Source organism: Hippoglossus stenolepis, chromosome 6 (genome assembly GCF_022539355.2).
Source record: "Hippoglossus stenolepis isolate QCI-W04-F060 chromosome 6, HSTE1.2, whole genome shotgun sequence".
In the NCBI taxonomy this organism is placed as follows: domain Eukaryota; kingdom Metazoa; phylum Chordata; class Actinopteri; order Pleuronectiformes; family Pleuronectidae; genus Hippoglossus; species Hippoglossus stenolepis.
This window is the reverse complement of record NC_061488.1, coordinates 19,148,248-19,175,172: the sequence shown is the minus strand read 5'-3', so window position 1 is coordinate 19,175,172 and position 26,925 is coordinate 19,148,248. Positions and strand designations below refer to the sequence as shown.

The 26,925-nt window shown below is 41.9% G+C and overlaps 1 protein-coding gene across 1 annotated transcript in view; it reads left to right on the top strand.

Moving 5' to 3' along the window:
* Positions 1-2,556: 2,556 nt before the first annotated feature.
* soga1 (suppressor of glucose, autophagy associated 1) overlaps positions 2,557-26,925 on the top strand; it is a 104,527-nt gene continuing 80,158 nt past the window's right edge. The window contains exons 1-4 of the mRNA XM_047340185.1: positions 2,557-3,944; positions 9,520-9,621; positions 10,030-10,152; positions 25,530-25,679. Of these exons, the coding sequence (XP_047196141.1) occupies positions 2,946-3,944; positions 9,520-9,621; positions 10,030-10,152; positions 25,530-25,679 (1,374 nt within the window). The 5' untranslated portion in view covers positions 2,557-2,945. The remainder of the gene's footprint in view (positions 3,945-9,519; positions 9,622-10,029; positions 10,153-25,529; positions 25,680-26,925) is intronic.

Here is a 26,925-nt window from a genome sequence, read left to right as displayed (position 1 = left end):
ATTCAAGTAAACAATGTTTACTGACGTTATGAAAATTGTGAAGCCAACACAAGGCGTTTTCCTTTTAGGCTTTAGGCGTGGTCCTCGGTGCAGTCTTCTTCTGAATGATTATTATAACAGTTGTATGCTACTAACCCTGTATGGAACTGATAATAGCTATCATAATTGTATGGCCTATTTCCAGTGTTGTAATTGACAACACTAGTGCGACCCCTCGGAACTGACGTCTTGTGTACGCTATACGCCACCATTTTACTTGTGGGATTTTCCAGCATTAAATTTTGTCAAATTGCTGATATATTAGCTCGCTCTGGCTAACGCTACATTACCAGAAACCACTTCTTCTTCACCTATCTAAAAACTGGAGTTCCCAGTAGCAGTAAGATTCTACACTAGTTTTGGAGAGGCGACGTAGAAGAAAAGAAAATTGCAGTTTTATTGGGGTGAAACTAATATACTTTTACATCTTACCAATGCCTGACCTATCATTTTCCGCAGAATCTGAGGAACTTCCAATGCTGGTTTCGGAACATCTCTATGAAATTAGAATTTGTTTATTCTTGCTTAACCAGCATGCAGCTCAACATTACTGCCCACAAATGGTGCACACAGTCTTTTTTGACATTAGATCTGTGCATCAGACAGTAGATATCTGTAGACAAAAGCTTCAGCCTACTCTTGCATTTGTAAAAGATAATTCAAGGATATTAATAGCTACTCAGGGTTTAATGATAACCTGCACTATGGATGAAAGGTGGCAGAGTAATAGCACGGTGAAGGAGGCTGTAACGAATGATTGTAAGAGTGTAACGTGTAGAAGACAAAAGACAACAGGAGATTTAAAAGATGAACTAGTACAGACATAAAATACAGAGCTTCAATTACAGATGAAATCGACATGTCTCAGTATCAGTTTGCATACAATGACATCACCATTCTATATACAGCCAGACTACTTTAGTGTCTGTGGCTATTTTAAGATCGTGACCTCTGTGTTTTTGAACAGCACAACATGGTTTATCATCACAGAGAATCAGATGGTTCCGTGGTGTCAAAGGCATTAACCTGTTGTCTGATTAATCATGGGTTCGCTTCTCTTTTAGTCTGATCACACTCTCACTCTGTGTGTGTGACAGAGACACAGATGAAACATGAGACCTACTGCCCAGTTACCATGAAGGTGAATCAATCATGACAGGATGGAATGGCTTTGTTTTTGTCTGCATACAGATGTTCTGGATTCAAATTCAGAAAACTTGTTCCATATAAAAAAAGTCTGATATTTGATTCTGATGAAATACTGTTTCATTGTGAATAATAATAATTTAAAAAAGTCATCTGTGTGGGGCCTTTACGTATTTTTGGTCTGTTTTAAATTTGTACTTAGTGGTACCCGGCTTATATTCATTTATTTTCAAAGTGCCTCAGACAAAGTAAGATGTTTCCAGATGTTTTGTTTTTCTTGAGAGAGAATTTTATTCCTTCCTACGAGTGTCCCGATGCAGTGTTTCACAGCAAAGACAGAAAAGACTCAACTGTTGTGTTAAACCAGGAGACACAGAAATTTGCCAAATCAAATTAAATATTCACTTTTGCTATGTGGATGATCTCGCTGTAAATTGAATTATGTGTTTTAGTTTGTTTGCTTGGTTCATTTGTTATTGTTGTTTGGTAGTTGTATAGAGTTTAAGCCTGTGATTTTGTTTTATGCCTCGGGGCCAGCAACCGGTGGCATTAGGTTTTCGAGTTTCTCTTCCATCCATGTCCGTCCGTCCGTCCTGATGAACATGAAAAGATCACTTTGAGATAATTTATTCAAGTTTGGTACAAACATGTAGTTTGACACGAGGATGAACTGATTCGATTTTGGTGGTCAAAGGTCAAAGGTTAAGGTCACTGTTAGCTTCCAAAACACATCGTTGGTCTTGTGAACACAACATCTCAGGAACACCTTGAGTGAGTTTCATTAAATTTGGTACAAGCGTTCACTTGGTCTCAAAGACGAACTGATTAGATTTTGGTGGTCGAAGGTGGTCATATGTGTCAGGAAATATATGTATGTAGACCGAGGCATATAACCGAATTTCACATACAGCAACGAATAAAGTTGTACTGAACCAAATGTCATATTGTACAAAAAGAAATGGTCCCCCCCTGCTCAGGGCTTCGGTGGCAAATTAGCAGCCATACAGATGCTGAAAATATCTATCCATGATAATAAACATAAATAATACATGCTGACAGGGTGCAGAGGGATCCATTAGCACCATCAGTGAACAGAGTCATGTGTGGAGGCTGTGTGGTGTGTGTGTGTCCTGACAGTATCGCACTGTTACTTTCCATACCCTGAACTACATCAAATACTAAAAGTGTGTCATTTGATCGTTTAACATGAAGCCACGGTGAATGTTGCTCTTTCAACATGCCTACATTTGATTTGATTTGCTTGCTAGTCGTGTTTTTCTTATTGTCGTGCAGTGGTGGCGATAGAGAGCTGCAGATATAACACACCTCTCTCTCTCTCTTTCTCTCTCTCTCTCTCTCTCCTCCAGAGCTGCATCCCGTTATCTGGGCGGAGAGAGAGAGAGAGACTTACCCACACACTGCCTCTGTTCTCAGCCTCAGCTCCATGAGCAGGAACCGGCCGGACAGTGACGAGAGCAGAGGAGGACACCTCGGAACAAAGCGGGATTATTAACACATCTCCCACACTCACACGCTGGAGAGCAGGACAACACTTCGCCGTTTTATCGGACTCTTGCTGCTTCCTGGTCCTGTTGCGCTCCGGGGGCTCAGGCTGTGGCTGCAGAACAGGATCTCCTCCCTTTGTGTTGCTCTGCGGTTGTTTACTCACACTCCTCCACTCCACAACTTCTGCCTCCTCCTCCGTTCCTCCTCCAGGAGGTTTCATTTCTTCTTTTCTTGTGTCGGCCTAAACGGAATGAATGACAAAAACAAAGGAGGTTGATGTCCATAACGCCGCGACTCACCTCTCCTTCGCCTCGCCCAAGGAACGGAGACTCCATCTCCGGCAGAAGATGGAAAGCGGAGGCGGGACGGAGGGCTGCGACAGCGGGCACTCGCAGCACGCGGTGCCGGGGCAGCAGCAGCAGAATCCCCGGGGGGAGAACGCGGAGCTCCCTGCGGTGCTGTCCGCTCAGCCTTCCGGCGAGAAGAAGAAGAAGATAAACCGGGCTCCGTCGCCGGCCAGACCGAAGGATGTACCCGGGTGGTCGCTCACGAAGATCCGCGGCGGTATTGGGACGCCGACCCTGAGCGTCAAGCCCGGAGCGATCCACCTGGGGAGCCGCATTTCCAGGCGCAGCCCCGTGGGGAGTCTCGCGGGGAAGGACGGCAGAGCGGAGAAGAGCGGTGGCGGCAAAACGGCCGGAAAATCCTCCGCCGCGTTGTCCAAGAGCTCGGCGTCCAAGGCGGCCAAAAGCACCGGGGGGAGGAGGAAGGTGTCGGACGCCAGCATAGGATCGGACGATTTATCCAAGGACTCCGGCTGCGCCCCGGGGAAGCTCTCCCCGACCGACAGCAGCTCCGAGCTCTCGGACTGCGCCTCCGAGGAAAACAAGCTCTCAGCGGACGCTGGGAGCAGCGACGCCGAGTCGAGGAGCAGCCGAGGCGGCGGGCCGGAGGGAGAGAGGCCGCTACGGAATGGCGCGTTGTCGGATAGAGGTGGACAACATGCCGCCGCCAATAAGACCACCTGCTCAGCCGGGGAGAGATACGACAAGGACCGGCTCTCTCTTGGCGTGGAGACCGGGGAAGGGAGCATATCCCCCGGCGAGGAGCGCTCGGTCACCTCGTATGACAGCAGGGTGCCAGCGAGCACATCCCTGGCTTTCTCCGACCTGACAGAGGAGTTCATGGACGGCATGCAGGAGGAGTTTGTGAGGGAGATAGAAGAGCTGAGGTCGGAGAACGATTACCTCAAAGTAAGTCAAGTGTCAACCATGAATTTCGTGCAAGTGGTTTTGCAGTGTCTCCCAAAGCATCAGATGTGCATTGTTGTTGTACGATTAATGTCAACATCTTGGTGTTGCTCTTTGTAATCCAGTTCGTCTGAATGTACTACTTCACTCTGTCTTATCTCCCATGTGTGTAGAATCCTTTGGATCCCATCCAGTACTACTCACTACAAGGAAAATATTATGAATAGTGAGTCTGCACCCCCAGTAGCACAAAGATGCAGCCCTGTAGCCACAGGCAGGCCACGCTTCATGTGTAGACTATCAGCAGAAACACTGTAAACAATTGTGTACAATGTGGATGTAGTAGTTCTCGACAGACAGCGGCTCTCCAAGATCATTTGCCCGGTTGGGTTTGTTGTTTTCCACCTGCTCACATGATGGAGCAGAGGATGTGGCTTTATGCAGCAGCCTCAGGGGTGGTCAGTCTCTGGACAATGCACTGAAATGTGTCTCATTCTGCCTGACTGGCATTGGTTCGTTGGGATGTTTTCCCGGAGTGTCATGTGATTGTCTAGATGTTGCTTCTCTACCATGACAGGAGTAAAACGCTCAGACTACCACCCCTGCATCACCTCCGTGGTATGGTCTGTCAGCAGACATTCATACTAAAGGCATTTTTTTCCCAGCGTTCTCATGTCTGCAGGTGCTGAAATGTAATATATACGTAGATCCACCACTTGAGCAGATCCATTCTGCCTTGAGAGTGATTGATTAGGAGGGTGATCAATAACATTAGCATGTACCTAAGCACTAACTGGCAGTGACCAGACAAGCCAATAATTGTCAGAGATTGATTGGGGAAGCTGATTGATTAACATCACTTATCTTCATGGAAGCACCACCCTCTCTGCAACAGTGTTGGAGAATTTAGGACTTTTGTTTTTTACTTACTGCTAATTTAACTACTACCATTTATTTTATTTTCAAGTAAAAATGCCAAAGATTTATTGTTTCAGACTCTTAAGTGTGAGAATTAGCTGCGTTTCAATGACTCATTTTCATATGAAGTGATTCATTATTGTTTTGGTCTGTTGAGCTGACAAACGAAGACTTTTGGTGATTCAATATGGTGCTGGAGGAAACTGTGATGGTAGTTGTTGTCAGTGTTTTCTGATGTTTAAAAAAAACAATGGTTTGAATCAGAAAATAATCAGCAGATTATTCAATAAGTCATTAGGATCCCTAATCCTTATTTCATTTAGTGTCCCCCTTAAATCGAACTTCATTGACGTTTGTCTTTTCTTGTTAGCTTAAAAACTGAACTCTTTGTAGGGAGAACTAAAAACCTTATTTCCTCATACACTTCTTTAGTGATGGACTGAGAGATGCTCCTTTCTTGTTTTTTCATGCGCATCATCTTTGGTGGTGTGTATGTGTGTGGTGGTCCAGTGCTGTTGACTGACTATATTGTAGGGCATCAGTGCTGCAGTGCTTATTAGACCACCCCAAAGCCTCATGGGAGGCCCTGCAGTGAAGTGAGTGAGTCTGGGTGTGTGTGTTGTTGCAGCTGTGAGGAACACCTGGTTAGTTATCAGAAGATCAAAACAACACGCTGCCGAGATGCCAGACTCTCTCAATCTCTCCCTCAGATTTCCTAGATGCACAATGTAATTCTCACTTTCCCATTCCATCTCTCTGTTTCTAACCCAGTGCTCATCCACCCTGTTTGTCTTTCAGTGCAAACCCTAATCCTCTTGGCCTTTCCATCTTCCACTATAGGCTCATGCAATGCATACTAATGTGTTGACTCTTTGCTGGTGCAGCTGTTGAAACCTCATTAAAATGACTTTAGATCTCAGCACCGTGTATGATGTTTCTGTCAAGATCTGTGGAAGCTAAGCCATAATATGTGGTTAACAATCATACTGTCCCACCGACTAGACCTTCAGTAACTGCCCTCTCTCACACCTACCTTCCTATTGTCCTGTAGCCAGCCGCGTTTAACAGCAGGAACTTTCCTCCGGAACTAGGAACCTTTACAGGAAGTGCTTGTGTTTCTGCCATAGGGACAAGGGTATTCATTTAATTCCAGGGAAATCTTCTTTACCCCCAAAAAGTCTCTGCTAGGGGCGTAATACATTTACGGAAGTACCAGAACCTTTGTGTGGGGCTTGCAGTGATAAACATACCTGATTGGTTGAGAATTCCAGCAATCTATTTCCGCCACCATTTTTTAAAACCTGTAGCTCCATTAACAGTTCTTTTTCCTATTTCTGTTACTAGTGCTCCTCTCCTTTCCAGTGTTTCTAGGCAATAAACTAGCGTGGAACAGCTTGTTGTAGTTGTGAGTTGTTCATACATCAGGAGGCTAATTTGCCTAAACTCCCGTGGTCTATGCAGTAGAGACGCTGGTGAACAATGGTCGACAGGAACCTTTTAGTTACTTGAAAAAGGTTCCTGGCACCAAAAGGTCTGGGTTCTTTTGAACGAAACTTGTAGTTTAGTTTCGGCTGTATTTATCATTAGGTGACATACAATTTGTATTTTGTCAAACACATCAGTCACTCCTGCCAATCACACACTTGATCATGTTGAAGCAGCTTTCACCCAGCATGAAATTGAGAAGTTGATAAAAGTATCATGAGAGTCCACGTGCTACACTTAACAACATGTAGGCCTTTACTGCAGAGCTGATATTAGAGCTGAGCCTGAGAGGGACTCATGCCGATGCGTCTATCAGGACTTGATTTGTCTGGAATGTCTGTCCTGTGACTACAATTTAAGATCACAGTTCAGCATCTGTGCTGCCTGTATAGATAGATGATGGTTTTTGCTCAGCCACTGCTTCACTTTCATATTCAGATGAGTTTACTCTACAAAGAAGTTATTTGGTTGAACAATTTAACAGTTTACAATACAACAACCTCCATTATGATAATATGATGATGATATCAAAAATCTAAGATTTGGGAAGATATAAGTTGTCCCCCAATTCAGCCGACGCACCACCCGTTGACTCCTTTGTTTTTGAAAGGACGGACTGCATTTCATGGAGCCTCATAAATAGTATATCCTAGTTGTGCCGCTAAAATGTAACCGATCTTCAAATGCCACCTCCAAAGGATAAGGCCCCTGAATTAGGACACAGCTATAGTACATGTAACAGACAGACATGGTTGCAGCTTTTATAGCTACAGTATGTCTCAGTTCAGAGGGCTGCTTCTTTCAGAGGACGCTGTCTACCTGGCCCACAAAGACCTCCTCCTAATATGAAGCTACTGCTGTCAGCCAGTTAGCTTAGCTAAGTACAAAGACTGGAAACAGGAAAACAGCCATGTTTGCTCTGTCCAATGGTAAAAATAGTGTTGTGTAGTAGCTATTGTAATTAGATGTGCTAGTACGTGTCTATTGTTATTTTTGGACAGAGCTAGGCTAGCTGTTTTCCCCCTGTTACCACTCTTTGAGATAAGCTAAGCTAACAGTCTCCTACTGTACAGGCTGTAACACGAGTCCTCTTATCTAATTCTTGTGTTAAAAACAAACAAGTGTGTTTATATTACTGAACAATATTAATATTACTAATTATTTTTGAGATACTATATAAAACATGATTTTACCATCAAAATATACAGGCCCTGGCTAAAAAAGCTGCAGTAGCACTGCAACATCCTGTACGGCAAGTGACCAACAATGAAATCATCATCATCAAGCGAGTTTCTAATGGGTTGATCATAACTATGAACACATCTGGGAAGTTGTGTTTCCTTGACCCTGTTCAGACCTGAAATTATCTGAGCTTAGAGCTGTCCTCTTGTGATAAGATCTCCCAGGACGGATATTAATACCAGGTCTGAACAGGGCCAAGTTTATTACCTCTAAAACATAAAAAGCATTTTTCTTTATTATTCTTTCACTCAATAAAAGCAGAACACATTGAAAAAAACCCATCTCTTTATACAGCAAAATGCACAGTCATGTCGATAGATGTAGGCCTAGTACAGGAATTTGACTGTATATGATTTGGCCTCATAGCTTTAAAAAGATGATGTAAAAATAAAAAAATCTTGATAACTCACCCACCCTGCCGAGGACTGTTATTGCAGCAGATGTGCGAGAGCTCTAATTTCAAACATTATCTCATCTGGCTCACTAAAACCTGACATCTGCTTGATTCCATCTCCTGACTGGCGGCTTGATCACATGATAGAAACTATCTTTCCTGTTCTTCTTTAGATAGCAGTGAAAAGCAGGTCAGTGGAGCGCCTCTCCGTCTCTCGCCACATTAACTTGTAATTCCCTGGTTTTTTGTCCTCACATTCACTTCTCTCTGATGTCATGTTTTTCCATTGTCTGTGATTCCTCTCTTTCTGTCTTTTTTTCCTTTTTTTCGGTCTGTCTGTCTGTCTGTCTGTCTTCCCTCCTACCCTTTGCATATGGTGCTGCAGTCTTTTTTTAGCTTAATCAAAACACAGACACACACACACTTTGCATGCTAAACCAACAACTTACCTCTATCACCACCATGTTTATGAAGCATACTTATACACAAGCTGTTTATTCTGAAGGTGGTGGAGACAAGGACACACCCTAACCCATTGTTGTGCCCTGTCTCACTTTCCTAGTACACCTACACACACACACACACACACACACACACACACACACAAAAACACACACACACACACACACACACACACAGAGCCTTGTTGTCGTCGTCGTGTCATAGTGACTGCAGAGGCTGACCCACATTTTCCACTGTAGTAAACTATGAGAGCACTACCACTACAGCCACTTGTACTCCTTATACAACACACGCACATAGATTTTGACCAACACACACGTGGCACTCCATTGTGTAACATGGCTCTTACTGTCCCATAAAGGCCAGTGAGCCAGACTTCTTCTCTTGGAGTAATGTTTATTTCATTGCTGACACACATGCGAATGAAAGAGCTGCACCTAATAGGATCCAGAGGGATGATGCAATTCATGCCGCCAAGCTCAAATTAATAATTTATCTCCATATCTATAATAATGGTAGATTATAACTCTCCTGTACATTACTCATTATTGCTTGGCTTGTTTTTGACGGGTGTTTTTAATGCCACCTTCAGTAGAGGAATTTCCTTTCCTCTTAATGCTTGTAAGACCGAATGTCCCTTCAGGGGCTGTTATCTTCCTCTGGGGTAATATAATCTATTCTAATAGCCTGACCCTGACCTTTGACCTCCTTTGCACTACCTCCTGGGTAGGAGAGAGAAAGGTGAATCAATACATTGTTGTATCACATTACTTGGGTGCACCACTCTGCTGCTTACAGCTTGTAGATCTCCATTTCTGTGGACCTCTTTTATCTGACTTGAGAAAATATTACATATCATGTCATTTTAAGAGGACACTAATTGTTGTAATGGTCATTCTGATGATGAAGATGTGGAAGATCGTTAATGACAGCGTGGAGTGATTGATGGGATGGATTGAGTTACAGTCTCTAATACGCAACAGCCTTGGCTCCAGTTTGATATTGGAAGAGTTCCTGACTCACTGTTTCACGTAAAAATGACAGACAAACTCAGACACTTTTCTTCACTGTGTCCAGGATGAGATGGAGGAGTTGAGGTCCGAGATGCTGGAGATGAGGGACATGTACATGGAAGACGATGTCTACCAGCTGCAGGATCTACGTCAACAGCTGGAGCAGGTACGTGTGAGAGCCTGACTACATGAGAGCACAGTCCTTTGTTGAATCTGTGCTCTCATATATTCTTTGATTTCTTGATTCGGATGTTTAAATATATAAAAAAGAAACAGGCTGCATTCAAAATGTCTTGAAACAGGCAAGTGAGAAGGTTTGTAATCAATCGTCTTAACAACTTTGAGCAGGAGGTGCTACAGAAAGCCAGGCACACTCAAAATGACTAAGGGAAGAGTTTGTTTTTTATTTAATACATAGGCTGCTTGGAATAAAAAGCTGGTGCTGTTTTATGTGTGTTCTGTTATATATTAATGGCTGCTGCAAGGCAAACAATAAAATGATGCAAAGTAACAAAGTTAGCTTAGACAGATGGCAAATAACATCAGCACCTCAACGCCATGTTTTGCTTTTCAGGCAAATAAGACCTGCCGCATCCTGCAGTACCGGCTCAGGAAAGCAGAGCGGCGCTCTCTCCGCGTGGCCCAAACAGGGCAAGTGGATGGAGAACTGATACGGACACTGGAACAAGATGTCAAAGTAAGTGTCCTCTGGAATAGTGTATGTAGATGATGTTTGTCACAGCTGGAGGTCAACTGTGTTCATGTAAAAAGTTTATCAGCCGATAAAAGCAGCAAAGTGAGGTATGTGGATCATGATGTCATTGTGTGGCTGTTGGCTTGACTACTGGTGTCAGTGAAGTTGACCATCTTGTCTTTACCTCTAGTTTCTACTCAAAACAACAACAATACAAAAAACAAACACCAACCTAACTGTTAGCTAGTTGATTAGCCAGCAAGCTAGTTTAGCTTCTGCAAAAGATCTTTGACCTCTGAGAAATGAAAATCTTCTTGTTCAGAAATGGTTAAATGTAGATATTTGTTATTTATTTTTCTAGAAGAGAGATGACATTTTGTATTTTTATGTTGATAAAGATGTGCTTGTGTAACATATTGCACTTAATTTGTACAGTCACAGATACTCTCCATCCCGTCTTACAAAAATGTGTGGATCAAACCGGTGAACCCTGAATTTTAGTTTCTCTCTGTTGACCTATTGTTACATTGCAAATTGTCAAGCTAGCAAGGAAGATGGTTAATGGCTAGATAGCTAGACATTGGAAATACATTGAACAGTAAAACCGATCTAATGTGTTGTTGGTGATGTGACCAGACTTAAGTCAGACACAGCAGAGAAAAACAAAACCCCTCCTTTCCAAGATTAAAGGACCTTAAAATGGCCGGTCTGTCTTTTTCTGTGTTGCTGTATTTGGATGGTGTTTTTGTATCTTGACATGACCCATTTTCTCCACCACGTAGGAGTCATGAGACAGTGCAGAGGTCAGGCTTCCGTCTTTGAAATATACAGTATATATGTTCTAATTATCACAGTAACTTAGAAACACTGAATGCCACATGAGTTGAGGATCAGTCCTTCGGTCCTTCACATACTCAGATACGGCAAATGCACTTATACAATCACACACTCTCAATGTTCCTCACAGTGTATATAAACACACAAGTCATTCCAGGCCCCTCGGGAATCCTTGATAAAGACCATTTATACACAAACACACTGAGTTCAGGGTAAAGCTTGTGTGTGTGTGTGTGTGTGTGTGTGTGTGTGTGTGTGTGTGTGTGTGTGTGTGTGTGTGTGTGTGTGTGTGTGTGTGTGTGTGTGTGTGTGTGTGTGTGTGTGTGTGTGTGTGTGTGTGTGTGTTTTTTGTTTTTTGTCACACTGACCGTGGACTGTGGATACACTCCGTCAAATTCACTGAGCTCCTCCAACGTTTTCCATGTGATGGAGGATACAATGAGTTCTTTATACCCTCTCAGAGAGAGAGAGAGTGTGTGTGCGAGAGAGAGAGGCTGTGATGTCACTCTCTGAGGGCTCTCCGCCTGCTGTCGCTGTCTGTCTCTCTCTGCCGCTGTCTCACCATCTGGTTGTTTTGGAAGGAATGGGAGAAAGGATGGAAGGACGGAAGGAGGGATGGAAAAGGATGACCGTACATCCTGTGTCTTGAGTGTGTGTGTGTGTGTGTGTGTGTGTGTGTGTGTGTGTGTGTGTGTGTGTGTGTGTGTGTGTGTGTGTGTGTGTGTGTGTGTGTGTGTGTGTGTGTGTGTGTGTGTGTGTGTGTGTGTGTGTGTGTGTGTGTTGAGACTGAAAAGAAAAAAGAGGGTGTGGCCACTGTTTGAAAATTCAAAAAAAGCCAATCAGAGTGGGCGGATGAGGCGGAGAGGAAACCAGAAAAAAGGAGAAAAACGGAAATAAGAACAAATACAAAAGAAGAAACAAATACGACAGAGGGGGGGGAGGAGGAAGTATTCAAGAAGGATTAGCTGAATTTAATGGAGTTGATTTGAATGGAGGTCTGAATTGAATTTAAATCCAAATTAGCCAGTAAGTGGCACTGGGACAAAGAGTTGGGGAGTGAGGTCAGAGATGAGAGAGAAAACAATAAGACACAGCTTGAGGAAAAATTGAGTTAAGTCAGCATCTGTTAGCCACATTAGCACAGAGAGATCATGAATACAGGAAACTGAAAAACATATACACTGCACAGAGACAGACCTGAACGTCTCTGCCTCCCTCAACACATGGCTTATTGTGCCCTCTCACAGACAGGGTCAAACACTCAGATGGCAGTTCACGTTACAGTGTGTGTGTGTGTGTGTGTGTGTGTGTGTGTGTGTGTGTGTGTGTGTGTGTGTGTGTGTGTGTGTGTGTGTGTGTGTGTGTGTGTGTGTGTGTGTGTGTGTGTGTGTGTGTGTGTGTGTGTGTGTCAGCGTGTGCGAGCGTGTGCGTGCACATTAAGCTCACACTAAGCTTCTCTTTTGCCAGCCTCCCCCAGTCACTCTTGTGTTTATTCTGGTAGCTTTATTGTTTAGCCTTATTAAAACAGACACTCACTCCTGCCTCTGACTCAACACTGATTCAGCTTTACTGGAAAATCCCTATAACAGCAGTTAAAAAAAAGGCAATGAAGATAAGCAGTTGAGCAGCAGACTGTATGTAAACTCAACTACTAATACTCAGTGTTGCAGCTGTTAAAGATATAAAACATTACAATTCTTTTTTTGCGTCGTATCCGCTTAACCTGTGGCTCGTCTATGAACATAATTTGCGCCTAAGTTGCGTCAGGTAGATTTTCATCTGCAATGGTGGTGAGGACAACAAGTCCCGTGATCCCACGCTGTTTCAAAACATCATCAAACTAGTTATTTTGTTATTGTTTTGATTGAGATACCGCAAGAGGGCAAAGTTACATGTTGTACTTTTAAAACTTCTTAAAAGTTACCCTAATAACTTTGTTTAATGATGGTGTTTCTTGTTTACGTGTAAAGCTAGCACAGGTCAATGGAGGAGTGAGAAGGGAGAATGTAGTTTTACTTAGCAAATTTACCTCCGGGTACTAATAAAGAAGCTTTAAACCTTGCACCTCTTGTTGGACATTTTGCTGTAGGACACGTCCCAGTTAGTGAGTCCAACTTGACCTTGTCTTGCTGAGCTTCTCTCCACTGATCAGCTTTACAACACTAATTGGCTTAACCACTGTTGGTGCCTTAAGGCCCTGATTTGATTACTCACTCGCATGCAAATACACACAAATCAGCACACGCACACACACATTAGTGCTGATGGGTGTCTGCTCTCCTCGTCTTTCTGTCTCACTGCTCTCATGACCTTTTTAGCGAGAGCGATATAGACAGAAAAATAAAAGATAGAATAAGACCTGAAGAAAAGAGTGAAAGAGAAGGATTTTGTCTTTTTGTGTTTGTCTGACGAATATTTAGTGACAAAAACGTCTCCTTTCATACATCACGGGCGCTTTTAGAAATCTTGTGGAGTGACCTGGTGTGTGTGTGTGTGTGTGTGTGTGTGTGTGTGTGTGTGTGTGTGTGTGTGTGTGTGTGTGTGTGTGTGTGTGTGTGTGTGTGTGTGTGTGTGTGTGTGTGTGTGTGTGTGTGTGTGTGTGTGTGTGTGTGTGTGTGTGTGTTTGCGGGAGGTCAGGCAGTGTATATCCAGCAGAATGTCCATGACAATTTCTGACATCATTTCCTGTCCAATTCACACACTTCTCTCATTCCCACAGGCTAAAGACATCTGGACACACACACTCATACACACACAGAGGAAATAGTTGTTAGGATCATTCTCATGATGTCAACACAGCAGTATTGCGTTTGCCTTAAGGGACTGACTATGAACACTTCTGTTCATTACACTGTCTTTCCATCCAGATTTCATCTTTCAATAATGTGTAAATATGGGGTTAGGGTAAATATCCTAATAATTGGAACAAGTATGATTCCTAAAAAGAAATGTAAGACGTTTCTTTTTATTAATAAGTCATGTTGCTCTCTTTGATTGATGCCTTGTCTACACTACTGAGGATCATATTTTTTGAATGGATAACATCCCCTCTGTTTTAAAAAAAACATCGTCCAGACCAGATCACAAAAATGACTAACGCTCAAACAAGCATGCTGAGCCAGTCGGTGGCGATAAAGTCTACATTGACGATCCCTACCAGAGAATATAATTGTGAGCATGCTCATTTAGCTTATTGAGTAAGCTTGTTGTCGTTTCTGGCGGATGCTCATCACAAAAACAACAGTGGGGGTGCACAAAGTAAGGTGTGACATCACTGTTTCCCAAACCCTCCGTTATACATGTACACAAAGATACACAGAAATCTGAGTTTTTGAAAACTGGCAGTTTTGAGAGCGTTTGTAAAAATCTACATTTTAGGGATTTAAAACATTGTTTGCATGTGGACAAGATGCCAAAATGCAGAGGAAATTTTTCATTTTGCAAAATGAATTCTTTAATTAAGCTTTAATCTGTTCGTGCTTAGTGCTGCACAAACCAAATAATTTTTACATTTATTATTTTTCGTGAAGTGGTGAGATTTTTGGTGGAAGGTCACAAATTATCAGCACATAAACCGAAACCATCTGGGTGAAAAAATGTGTGTAAAAAGAGTTATCTTTTTACACACATTTTGAAATTGATGCTGTTTGCTGAACAGATGGTTTCATGTCTGTGCCTTCAGCATAGAATGAGTTGGGAGGTGTTTAACATAGCGTAGCACAGAATGGAATAGTGTGGCCCTGGGAAGTCTTCATTCTGGTCCCTGGTTGCCCATATAAGGGGAAACCACTGACCACTGCTGACAGCTTCACAGTGCTATGTATAATATTTATACGACATGTGTCATGTACACTGTAAGCTTTTGGTACTGTAAACATTATATAGACTTTAAATCTTTAGGCTTCCTCCCTGTCTTGCTCCCTTAAGGACACTACTGGAAAGTGCTGTAACTGTTAGGACCCAACTGAGATAATACTTTACCCCCAGATACTTTCTCACTACATGTGTAAGCTCAGGCGTTAACATTCAAAATACACACACACACACTCACTCACACACACACACACACACACACACACACACACACACACACACACACACACACACACACACACACACACACACACACACACACACACACACTCATTTGATGAGAGCAGTATCCAGTATACATTCATCTGAGCAGGGCCAGTTCTCAGTCTCATCTCTCTGTGTGTGTGTGTGTGTGTGTGTGTGTGTGTGTGGTTGTACTCCATGGCAGCCTCTTTCAAACATACACACACATCCCAGCCCCCACTCAGGCACCACGTGTCAAGCACACTGTTGGAAGTACTGACTCCATGCGAGTATCACACTGTATATCCCTGCTGACAGTAGGAACTGTGGTTTCCGTTTTTCATTGTGTCTGTGTGGGTGTGTAGTGACAATGATGATGCATTTTCTCTGCAAGTTCTGGCAAAGGGTCCCCCATTTTGTGTCATTGTTACTACGTTTGCTACAAGTATGAATGATTCCCGTCATTGTTGGAACAATTGGAATGTAATGTTTACAAACATAACCCTTAGATGGTTTTGAAGCTTAGTGCAGAAAAACACACTTTGACTAACAAAGCATTACAGAGGCGTTTTGCATTCCTAAGAACAAATCTGCTCTGTTTTTCTGAATTAACAAGATTATTATATCAGAAATACAGTTTTCACGAGAAATAGAATAAGCTCTTATTTTTCTGAAGTAAAAAGGTAGACTATCTCTCACTCCCAAGAGAAGCTGTCATTTAGAAAACTGAGAGTGTTTAATATGTATATATACTGTATATACACTTAGATGCCTCTATGTATGAATAGATGGATGGATGGAACAATGTTTGGAGATAGTGACAGTGTGATCACACTTTCCCAACTGCCAAACAACGTGCCAAGGATTGTGGGAATTCATCACATTCCATCACTGCTGTCACTTAGCTCGCTCCGTCTCTCACTCACTCTCTCTCCCTCCCTCTATCCAAAGATAGATGGATCACAGCCTGTACTGGAACAGCTGTCAAGCCAGCGGCTCTCTCTCTCTTTCACACATAATGGCTTTATATATAGACACGAAGCAGATTACTTGTGATGTAACGTCCACTAAATGGGTGTCAAGAGGCCAGAATGTTGAACAAATGTCAAAAAGGTTGACGGCGCCAACACTCATCAACACCAGGACTATCTGAGTAAAAATCCTGTAATTCTTCTGAGCAGATGTTCTCTCTTTTGACCATTTTACCAGGTTATTTATTTGACTGTTAAATTAGGAGCATGAAAGCACAAACAGCTACATTAGTGATATGGAGATTCCATGATGCTGTTCTGTATTTGACACATTGTACCTGAGGTTTTAACTGTTGGGTTTTGGTTCCAGGGCGGTCAAGTAGTTTCTTGTAATGGAACAATGACAGCACTCATATAGAGTGAACTGATGCAACATGAGGCTTTTACAAGAAATACACATTGTAGATACACTTTGAGAGAAATAAGTAGAGAACCAAAGTTGTGTTTGACTTATCTATAGATTAAGTTGTTTCTTCTGTCGACCTAATCAAAGTATGTCTTCAGCTTAGTACCACTTTCTGCTTTGCATGCGCATCAGGAGCTGATGGTTCCCAGGAGTTTAACAACCTCTGATATACAGAATCATGGAGGTTGTTACATTAGAAAAGGTGGCAAATAACTATATTTATTTAAATATATAAAAAATATGTGGACTTTATTTAATCCACTGCGTTACTGGATGCACAGAGCTACTGTGTACGTTGCTCTTTACATGAAAAACAAGTATAACAAATTTAAATCCTTACTGACTTGAAACATCTGCGATGTATTGGAGTTTTACTATCTGAATAAAAGATACAAACACTTCACCACTTCTACAGAAAGAGTGGTTTCTTTATCTTGTGAAATATAACTTTTTTATTCATGAATTATTGATCAAAAAGAATGTGCCATAAGAAAAACATGTTGGATTTCTAAGGAAACCAGATGCAGCCAAAGCAGCAGTTGACGTTGGTTCGTCAGCTGTTCGAGAATCTTCGATTTGACTGTGAAATATTTTCAACTTTTTCAAAGACACTCATTATCTCTCTGTGCAGCTACGGGCTGATTCTGCAGATACTCAGCTCAGAGGCAATCTTTGTAAGCACATTTCATAGCTCATTAACAAATAAATACTCTCCTCCAAGGTTGAGGCCTGTTAGACCTCAGATGCATTTCGGTGGAGTCATCGCTCCCCCAACATGCGACCACAGTGATTAAAAAAACAGACTGAACCACAGTAGAGTGCTGAGGAAAATAAAACTACAGATTGAATGAGTGTTTCTGTCAGATTTTGCATGAGTATAAATGGTGATGTTTTTATTTTGCCTAATGAGAGAATGGCTTAAGCCACTGGAGGATGATAAAATACTCTAAGATAGACAAAAAAGCAAAGTGTAAGAGCACCCATAAACAAGATTGTGGTTGCAAGAGTAAAAATGTTAATGTTCTTGGTAAATTAGAAAATGATACCATGTAGACATCACTAGAAATGCTTTCAGCCGCAAATTAGATTTAAAACAACGAACCCCTCGGCTGCTGCTATGCTTTTGAAGTGGTAGCAGTATAATAAGTTAATATTAAGCTATGTGGCTCTGTGTTTGGTATTCTCGCCTCTCAGCAAGAATTTGATGCTTTCACACCCCAGCAGAACTGACTGAAGCTCTTCTCAGGTTGCCATGTTTCCTCCCACACCAAAAGACATGAATGTTTTAGTATGTGTTAGGAGAACTTCTGTCCTTGCTCCGGGGCAAGACTGGAGTTGTCCCCGCGCAGGGACGTACGGTTGCCACCCACTGCTCCTAAACAGGACAGAGTTAAATCTAAAGGATATATTATAAGACATTACTTAATGGACATTAGTTCATGTTAAAGGAATACTCTTTGGGAATTATGCCTTTTCCCTAGTTTTGGATACTGAAATATATCTGTTGCATCTCTGTGCATTCAGTAGAGCGATTGGTTCAGGATGCATTTAGCCTAACTTGTCACATTTACATTTACATTTTTCATTTAGCTGACGCTTTTATCCAAAGCGACTTACAATAAGTGCATTCAACCATGAGGGTACAAACCCAGAACAACAAGAATCAAGAAAGTACAATTTCTTCAAAAAAGCCAAACTACAAAGGGCTATAAGTAAGTGCCATTTAAGTGCTACTAAATTGTTAGTTTAAACTTTTATTCAAGGTATAGTCGGAAGAGGTGTGTTTTTAGTTTGCGGCGGAAGATGTGTAGACTTTCTGCTGTCCGGATGTCCATGGGGAGCTCATTCCACCATTTAGGAGCCAGGACAGCAATCAGTCATGATTTTGATGAGTGTTTAGCTCGCAGTGAGGGAGCAACAAGCCGATTGGCAGATGCAGAGCGGAATGAACGGGCTGGGGTGTAACGTTTGACCATGTCCTGGATGTAGACTGGACCCGACCCGTTCGCAGCGCGGTACGCAAGTACTAATGTTTTGAAACGGATGCGGGCAGCCACCGGTAACCAGTGAAGGGAGTGGAGGAGCATGAGTGAATTTAGGTAGGTTAAAGACCAGTCGAGCTGCTGCATTCTGGATGAGCTGCAGAGGTCGGATGGCACTAGCAGGTAGACCTGCCAGGAGGGAGTTACAATAGTCTAGGTGTGAGATGACCAGGGCCTGGACCAGAACCTACGCCGCCTTCTGAGTGAGAAGGGGACGTATTCTCCTGATGTTGTGCAGCATGAATCTACAGGAACGTGTTGTTGCAATAATGTTGGCAGTAAGGGAGAGCTGACTGTCGAGTGTCACACCCAGGTTCCTAGCAGTCTGGGTGGGGGCTAACACGGAGTTGTCAAAGGTAATAGTCAGGTCGTGGGTGGGAGAGCCTTTCCCTGGAAGGAAAAGTAGTTCAGTCTTGTCAAGGTTAATTTTCAGGTGGTGTGCAGACATCCACTGAGAGATGTCAGTCAGACAGGCAGAGATTCGTGCTGCTACCTGTATTTCAGATTGGGGAAAAGAGAGGATTAGTTGGGTCACAAAGACTGGAAGCAAGGAGAAAACTGCTAGCCTCCATTAAAGAGGGGAAATAAACCTTGTAAGATCTCCAAATTGGCCTTCTAATACATCTCATACACCACAATTAGCTGGTATATGCAGGTTTTTTACAAATGGGTTAACCCACTAAAAATGAAGAATGACTCCTTACCCATTGCCAGTAGAGTTGTAGTCGTATTGGAGGTTAGATTTCCATGACTGCTGATTGGAGCCGGATTCGATAAGAACCCCTGTCTACTGCAGAGTCATTTGACCTGGGAGTGAATAGTGATTGTAAACATTCCCATTGAGGAAAAAAGCCTGTTGTTAGTGGGTGTAGGTGTGTTTTTTTTGACCAGTGGAAAAGGGGCTCAAGTTGTTCAGCTAGCAAGTTAGCTACCAAAACATGTAGAATAAACTCGGCTAGCTGTTTCCCTCTGCTTCCAGAGGTTGTGCTAAGCTACGCTAAACATGTCACAGTTGACATTTCCTTGCAACTACTTGAACCAAAGTTAGCATTGGCAAGTCTGGCCACTTGGCGTTGCCATGGTGGCTGGCGAACCCGCCCTGGTACTTATATTTCCAGCTAACAAGGCCAGGGTTCTATTTAAATAAATGGAGAGAGAGAGAGAGAGAGAGCAACAACTGTACTTTCAATGGTCACTGGGAATATAAACTGCATCAAAAGAATGACAAAAGAGCTTCAAAAGTTTGATGAATTTGCCTCAAAGTAAGTTTTATAGACACATCTGCACACACACACACACACGCGCGCGCGGTGTACTGGCTGCATGTTTACTCGCTCTGATAAAATCTACAGGAAGAGAAGTCGTTAGAGAGATGACCGTTATGGGAACACAAAAAACAGCTGTGTGTGTGTGTGTGTGTGTGTGTGTGTGTGTGTGTGTGTGTGTGTGTGTGTGTGTGTGTGTGTGTGTGTGTGTGTGTGTGTGTGTGTGTGTGTGTGTGTGTGTGTGTGTGTGTGTGTGTGTGTGTGTGTTCAGTTGAAGTTCAGACAGACTGAATAACAGGAGGAACAAGACTGTGTTTGTTGAATGCAGTCAAACACACAACCACACAGAGTGTAAATGGGAAAGATCCTTTTGATGACTAACTGCCACTTGTTGAATGATATTGCTGTTTGCCCTGTGGCCAGTGTGTGTTTGTGTGTGTATGTGTTTTGCAGAGTGTGAGTAAAGGGACCCCCTCTGTCTCACTCATATAAACTCTCTTTATCAAATACATACATACGCCATTTTCAGACATTACCTCTGGGTAAGATCCGGAGAATAGTCTGCCTCTCACACATACACAGACGCATTCACAACAGCATCAAATCCCTCGCAGGCGAGAACTGGATGCAGCAGACAGAGGCAGGAAGTAACTTATTATCTGCTTTGCATGATTTTGTTTAAAGCATCCCGACACCGGCGTCAGTTTTTATCACCGCACACTCTCTTGACATCTTCGCCTGTCTGCTACGTGTATGGTATCGCTTTTTCACCAGGAGATATTTGTTTCCTTTTTGTTTTTTGTGTCTGTCGTGTGGTAGAAGCGTCATCCACCCCCCCACTCCCTCTTGGTGAACTCCACGTCGACTTCTCCTGGATTTCTATGGACATTATACTAGGAGGCCAGTCCGTAGAAATTGCAGAGCGTCTCACTTGGACAGCGTCTCGCACTCCGGAGCAAATTCGTGCGGATTCTAGTGCATGTCTGAAAGCAGCTACACACACACACACACACACACACACACACTCTAACCCAGCACCCTGACTGAATCCTAATTACATCCTATAGATCTGTTGCTGGGTAAAACACAGCACAGCTTCAATGGTGTCAAATTCCTTCACGTTTCCCTTCAACATAGAAGAACAATACAGCATTTAATAGGACTCAAAGGCTGAAGAGGAGAACATTATAGAATGGAGGAGAGGGGGATGGAAAGAGGGAGAAGGAGGAGAAACAGAAGCCCATGAACCAGGCATGTTGAAAACACCCATTAATGAAAGCTGTTTTCTTTTTACAGTATTGATGCAGCGATCAAAATTGAGCAGACAGTGTTAATCAATCACAGTTTCCGTCCGATTCAATCCACATAAAGCTCTGGGAGCTTTCAGTGGACACATTAAGGCTGTGTACTCCTCTTTGGTGAACACAGGCTGATGTTGACGTGTCCTGATTGATAGAAAATTTTGGATGGAAAGGTGACAACTCTGTGGATAAAATCTACTTCATGTCACATGTTCAATCCCATATGAACCACAACACCGAGCTGGGTAGTGAGTTTGGTGTAGAGGCCACAGTCAAAGTTGCACAACCAAGTCTAATAAGCCAACCTACTGTATATTGTCACATTTTTGCATTATCACATATTGAGCCCTTAGGTCATGCATGTGTACTGCATTAGAGAGATGTAGAGAGATGTTTGTGCAAGTTATACGTGTGCAGAGAATGCAGCAAATGTGCACGGCCCCATTTCATTGAAACACATGCAGCAATCAAGATCAAGAAGATGTTTCCTTTTGTCCTAACCAATCATTGGTGTGCAAACATGTCCATGCTGCCAATGTGTAGTTGTCGTGTAAGCTCGGATGCTGTTTGCTAGCTGCAGTTGATTTGGCAAAGAAATAGATTGAAGAAATATGCTGACTTTAAATCTATGAAAAACATGGACCAACAAGTCTAAACGACAAAATATGAACAACACATTCAAGAGTTTTGTGTTTTGAGGACCAAGATGTCACAGCCAATAGCAGAACACATTCATTGGTCATTGGTCATTCATTTTCCCCATGCTGCTTGCCTGCACATTCAATTTTGTACAGTGTTAGCATATATTTTATTTAATTATTTAATTTAGGGTCTATATCAGCAAATACAGAAGCTTTGATGAACTGTAATGAGCTTGGACTGCTGATGACAGAAGGTATCAAAACAACATTGTATTCAGAGGATTGTTACCTAAACAATGAGGTGTATACAATGATTAGAGGATGAGCAGAACGACCGACGAATAGAGAAAGAGATGGAGGACTGTGACAGAAATAAGTACAAGAGGAAAGGTTCAGGAACAAGAGAGGATCTGACAGAGAGAAGTACAGGAGGTGTACAGATAGTGAAGAGGAAACACAGATACACACACACACACACACACACACACACACACACACACACACGCATGTTAAAACATGAATTGGAGCGTGGTGGAGCTGAGGGAGCGATTGAAAAGGAAGAGAATGGGCAGGACAGAGAAGCATTGTGGGACTCAGCTGCACAGTGGCAATCGTTCAAATACACACACACACTGTCACATAGGCACACAATAAATACACAGAATTACAACAACCACTCACACGAAATTATGTGTTAAAAGTGTTAATTATGGTGATTATGCCAGAGCTGCCGTTACTATTCAGTTTGCTCCACATACTTTGAGAAAAATATACAGTATAATGTAATTATAATATAATAGTTAATTGTAAACAAATGTAGATGCAAACTTGTTGTTTGTTGGGTAAAATAAGGAATAATAGAATTTGACCAATGTTTTTCCACTGTTAAATCACTGCACCACTTTGTTTAAGTCAGTTGGATACAGAAATGACAGTCTTATTATTAATAGCTTATTGTTATTAAGTCAGCAATGGGTTTTGAATGGACGTCACATTTCACATTGTTCCATATAATCAAATGGAAACAACTGGAAGTCAAGATCTAGATAATTACACAATTTATACTAGTTACCTTCCACAATGATTATGAATAATAAAGCCTACATTCACTAATTGTTAACATTACAGTAAAATCTAGCAATATCAAGACCATCAGATAACATCTCTGCGATCCCACTTGAATAAATCAGTAGAGGTTAACAGGATCTAAGTACCTTTATGAGCTACTGAGTGATTTAACACAAGTATTTTTCTCTAAAAACCACTATATCCATTTAGAATCATTAAAGTTTCTTTTCATCTCATATAATTAGAACAAACCTTTATTTCAGTTGAGCAAAAGCAATCAGTTTTAAGTTGAAAAAGATTTTCTATTACAGCAAATAGGCCCTTTTAATCTGCACTTTATCTCTTTTAATAACGAAAAAAGGCTCTGATCGTGTGTGATACAGCTGCTGAACATCTGTCCAGTTATTTATTTTTTGTGTTCAGAGTGGGTCAGCTAATTAGCGGCTGTGTTGGAGGTGAGGTTTTTTCATAAGCACACAGTTGAGTTAATTCCTTTGAAAAACATGATCCCAATAAATTGTATGGAGCTGAAATAAATATATTTTAATCGTACGCTGCTTTATCTGCTATTACTGTAACAATAATATATTAATTTGTCATGTAAAAAGGGCTTGAAATTACAGGGTTTAGCTTCTAAAATGTAATAATTTATCACTTTGTTTTCATAATTTAAACTGAATACATTTTTTTCAGTTGGATTAAACAAGAAATTTTAAGATATCTGGTTTGGCTTTATCTTTTCCACATTTCTGGCATTTAGTATCACACAATATCTCAAAAATAATGCTGATTTTAGGTACAGCCCTAAAATTGTACACTATACCTGACAGTCGCTTGTTTTCTGCAAATTCAGTATTTATGTTTTCTTAAATACAATATTTATATATATTTGTGTGTCTTTCAGCCTAAATTCAAATAGTATGCTGTTAAACTGTATATGAAATAAAAATGAGGCTGACGTCAAGGAAAAGGACAAATTGATGCTGCTTGTAATGCAGCATAAAAAGCAACATCACCAGATACCAAAGTTTATGGCTCTAAATATGAGGTTTCAGGCTGTTTTTATTGCAGTTTTGTGCATTAAAGTCTTTAGATATATGTCCACTACCCAGAAGAACTCAAGTAACAAAGAAAATCTGGTTTTATATTTAGTTTAACCAAACATCGAGATGTTAAACCTGGATCCACAGAACATTGTAGAACTGTGTATATGTGGCACAACCACTTTCTTCATGGACCATTGGTTCTGCTTAGAAACACAGTTCCCATAAAGTATAAAAAAGCTATACTAATTATAGATAAAGTGAAAAATCATAACAAATAACCTTTTTGAGCATTTTAACAACATACAAGACAATGTTTTTTTTTACTGCTGCAGTTTTCATAACAGTCATCAGAGGTGTGACTTTAGTTTGACTTCTGACATTAGAAACTTTTAATGAATAAATGCCCTCGAGGCGGGGTGGGGGTGGGGGGTTAGGAGGGATAATCAGGCTTTCATTAGATCACATTATGTATGAAAGATCAGCCAGAGTGGTATTAATTATCTTCTTGGCTTTATTAGATAAAAACATATCAGCCCCATGCACACTGAGGTGCACATGCAGAAAGCTCCCGCTGATTCAGACACTAACACACTTCACAGACTCAGCTAAAACAAATGGCTTTTATCTGGTGCTGTGTGCTCTGGCAGGATTCCTAGAACTTTTCTGATGCCTGGCGGTGATATGAAACTAGGCCCAGGTTCTGTCTTTTACCTGAACGGGGATCAGCAGCATTAAGAGAAATCTCCTGAGCAGCAATATGCCACGATTAAAGGCTATTGTTGTCAACACGGGTGAATTAAGGTCTGTTTACTACAAGAGTTACTCATAGCACAAGCTTGTGTTTGCAATTTTAGAGAAAATCTGAGTCATGCACATACATCAACTGGAATATAGATTATACTCATTGCATTTCTGCGTGTTTAATTTCTTATGTGTCCCTGGTCACACAGTAGAAAATACTGGGCCGCTCCTAGTTTGAGATTTCGTTAATAATGTGAAGTTGAAATAAAAAGTGTAGAAGGGCATTGCTGACTTGGAAGAATGTGCCAAAAATCTGCCTTTGAATGAACAAAGGGGATCATGAAAACAAACACAGTCAATACGGTTGTTTGACTTTCGTAAAACCTGACAAAGAAAGATAAAACAGAGATGAAGTTTGGAAAGTGATGTAAACAATTTGAGGAAAACCAGTTTTATGGTGGATATGTTTTTCTTTTTCACATTTTTAGTTTGTCTTCAAATGAAATATGAAAGCAGTCGTGAACCCTGATAAACAAAATCAATGATAAAGAAAACTCTTACTGCCTCTAATAGGGGTGTAATGATTCATCAATTTGGAAGGACATGTCAGTTTAGTGAGCAATGATGAGGAAAATATTAATAAAATACTTCCATTTTGTCATTGCGCCCTTATTTTGAAATGTCTGTGTGTTACCATGCCCATTTTCAAAATGTTTATGGCGTTAATGATAATATTCACATCGTTGCCCAAAGAATCAATCATGTCTCTAATATTCTGAAAGTTTACTCTGTCAATTGAGAATCTGTAACAGTACATTCACAAGCTTTATGATCTTTAGAAAACTTATTGTCGTTATTCAAAAAACTGATTTTGGAGGAAACTGTATCGTAACAGACATTGAACTTAACTCCTTTTCCTCCTCTCCTCCCTTGTTAATACTCTCAGGTGGCCAAGGACGTGTCTATCCGTCTCCACAGTCAGTTGGACAGCGGGGAGAAGAAGAGGAGTCGTCTGGAGAAGGAGAACGAGGAGCTGAGGGTCCGACTGCAGGACCTGGAGGTCGCCAAACAGGTCCTGCAGCAGGAGATAGACAAGGTAGGATTAAATTATCCGAACTCTGGCCCGTGAAAATGCTGTTTGTCAGCGTTTACTTGTCTTCTAACCCCCAGAGGTCATCCACTGTGGGGGCTCTTTAGTAAACCCTTCCTGTTGAAGCAGATGACTTCTACAAGTTGAGTTATTAGTGTCTCGTCTAGTTTGGAGCTAAGTGGAAATTTCAGCTAACCACAGAGGCACGGGCAGATCCCTGTTTAGAGCCGTTGTCCTTTTGGCCATTTGAAGAAAACAGTGTTTACTGTGCTCACTTTGTGTGGGAGCCTCCGGAGAGCCCATCTCTGTTCTCATCTCGTGTTCACGTCGTTTCTGCCTCTCTGCTGCCACTCCAGGGACATCTTTCTGTTCCAGGAAGCATAGCCAGCGAAGCGCTGCAATGAAAGACTTAAACTTGATGTGAGTGCCAGCTGAAGTGAAAATAAACAAAAAAGAGTTGGCATTGGGCACTTTCTGAAAATGAAATAAATAAAAACAAATTGATCTTCGCTCTGAGCAAAGCGAGAATGGCCTCGACACTGTGTCCTGAAGGCCACCGTCTCAGCAGTCAAATCTAAGAAAAAAGCTGAAATTGAGGCCTCGTCTTTCCATCCTTCCCCGTCTCTCTCTTTTTCTCTCTCTTGCTCCTGCTCATTATATCTTTTCCCTTATGTGTGATTGTCATGGCCGTGGCCTAGGTCCCTGTTGTGGGTCAGGCTTAGATGGATGGCTGGGTATCTGGCAGGGGATCTTTTCTTTTCTGGGTCTTTTCCAGCCTGACCCGACTGTGTTTTCCCCTCGGTACTATTGCAGGTTTGCTGTTTGTGGATGTGTAGCGGTCCCTGCAATCCTCAAAGGATAAGCAGTATAGATAATAGATGGATGGATGGTTGTTTGTGGCTGACTGGGACGCTGACTTTACAGCAGTAGACAGGCAGCTGCTTTGCCTAAGCAGAGTGGATGAGTGGAGAGGTGAAAGAAAATTGCTTTGTTGCCTTTCTTGTTCGTCAGTGAGTGTGAGGTGGGTGTTTGGCAGGTTGGTGCTGCTTCACAGCGACATAGTTCTTTCACCTGACTGTGTTGATGAATTCGCCATTCAATTTTTCATTCCAACCATAACCTGCGGTCACGAGCTTTGGGTAGTGAAAAGAATGAGATTGTAGATACGATCAGATAATTCACATACTCCTTTAACTATGTTGTGTTTATTGTCTTATCTCATACTCATTGCCAAGAATCTTTTTTAATGAGA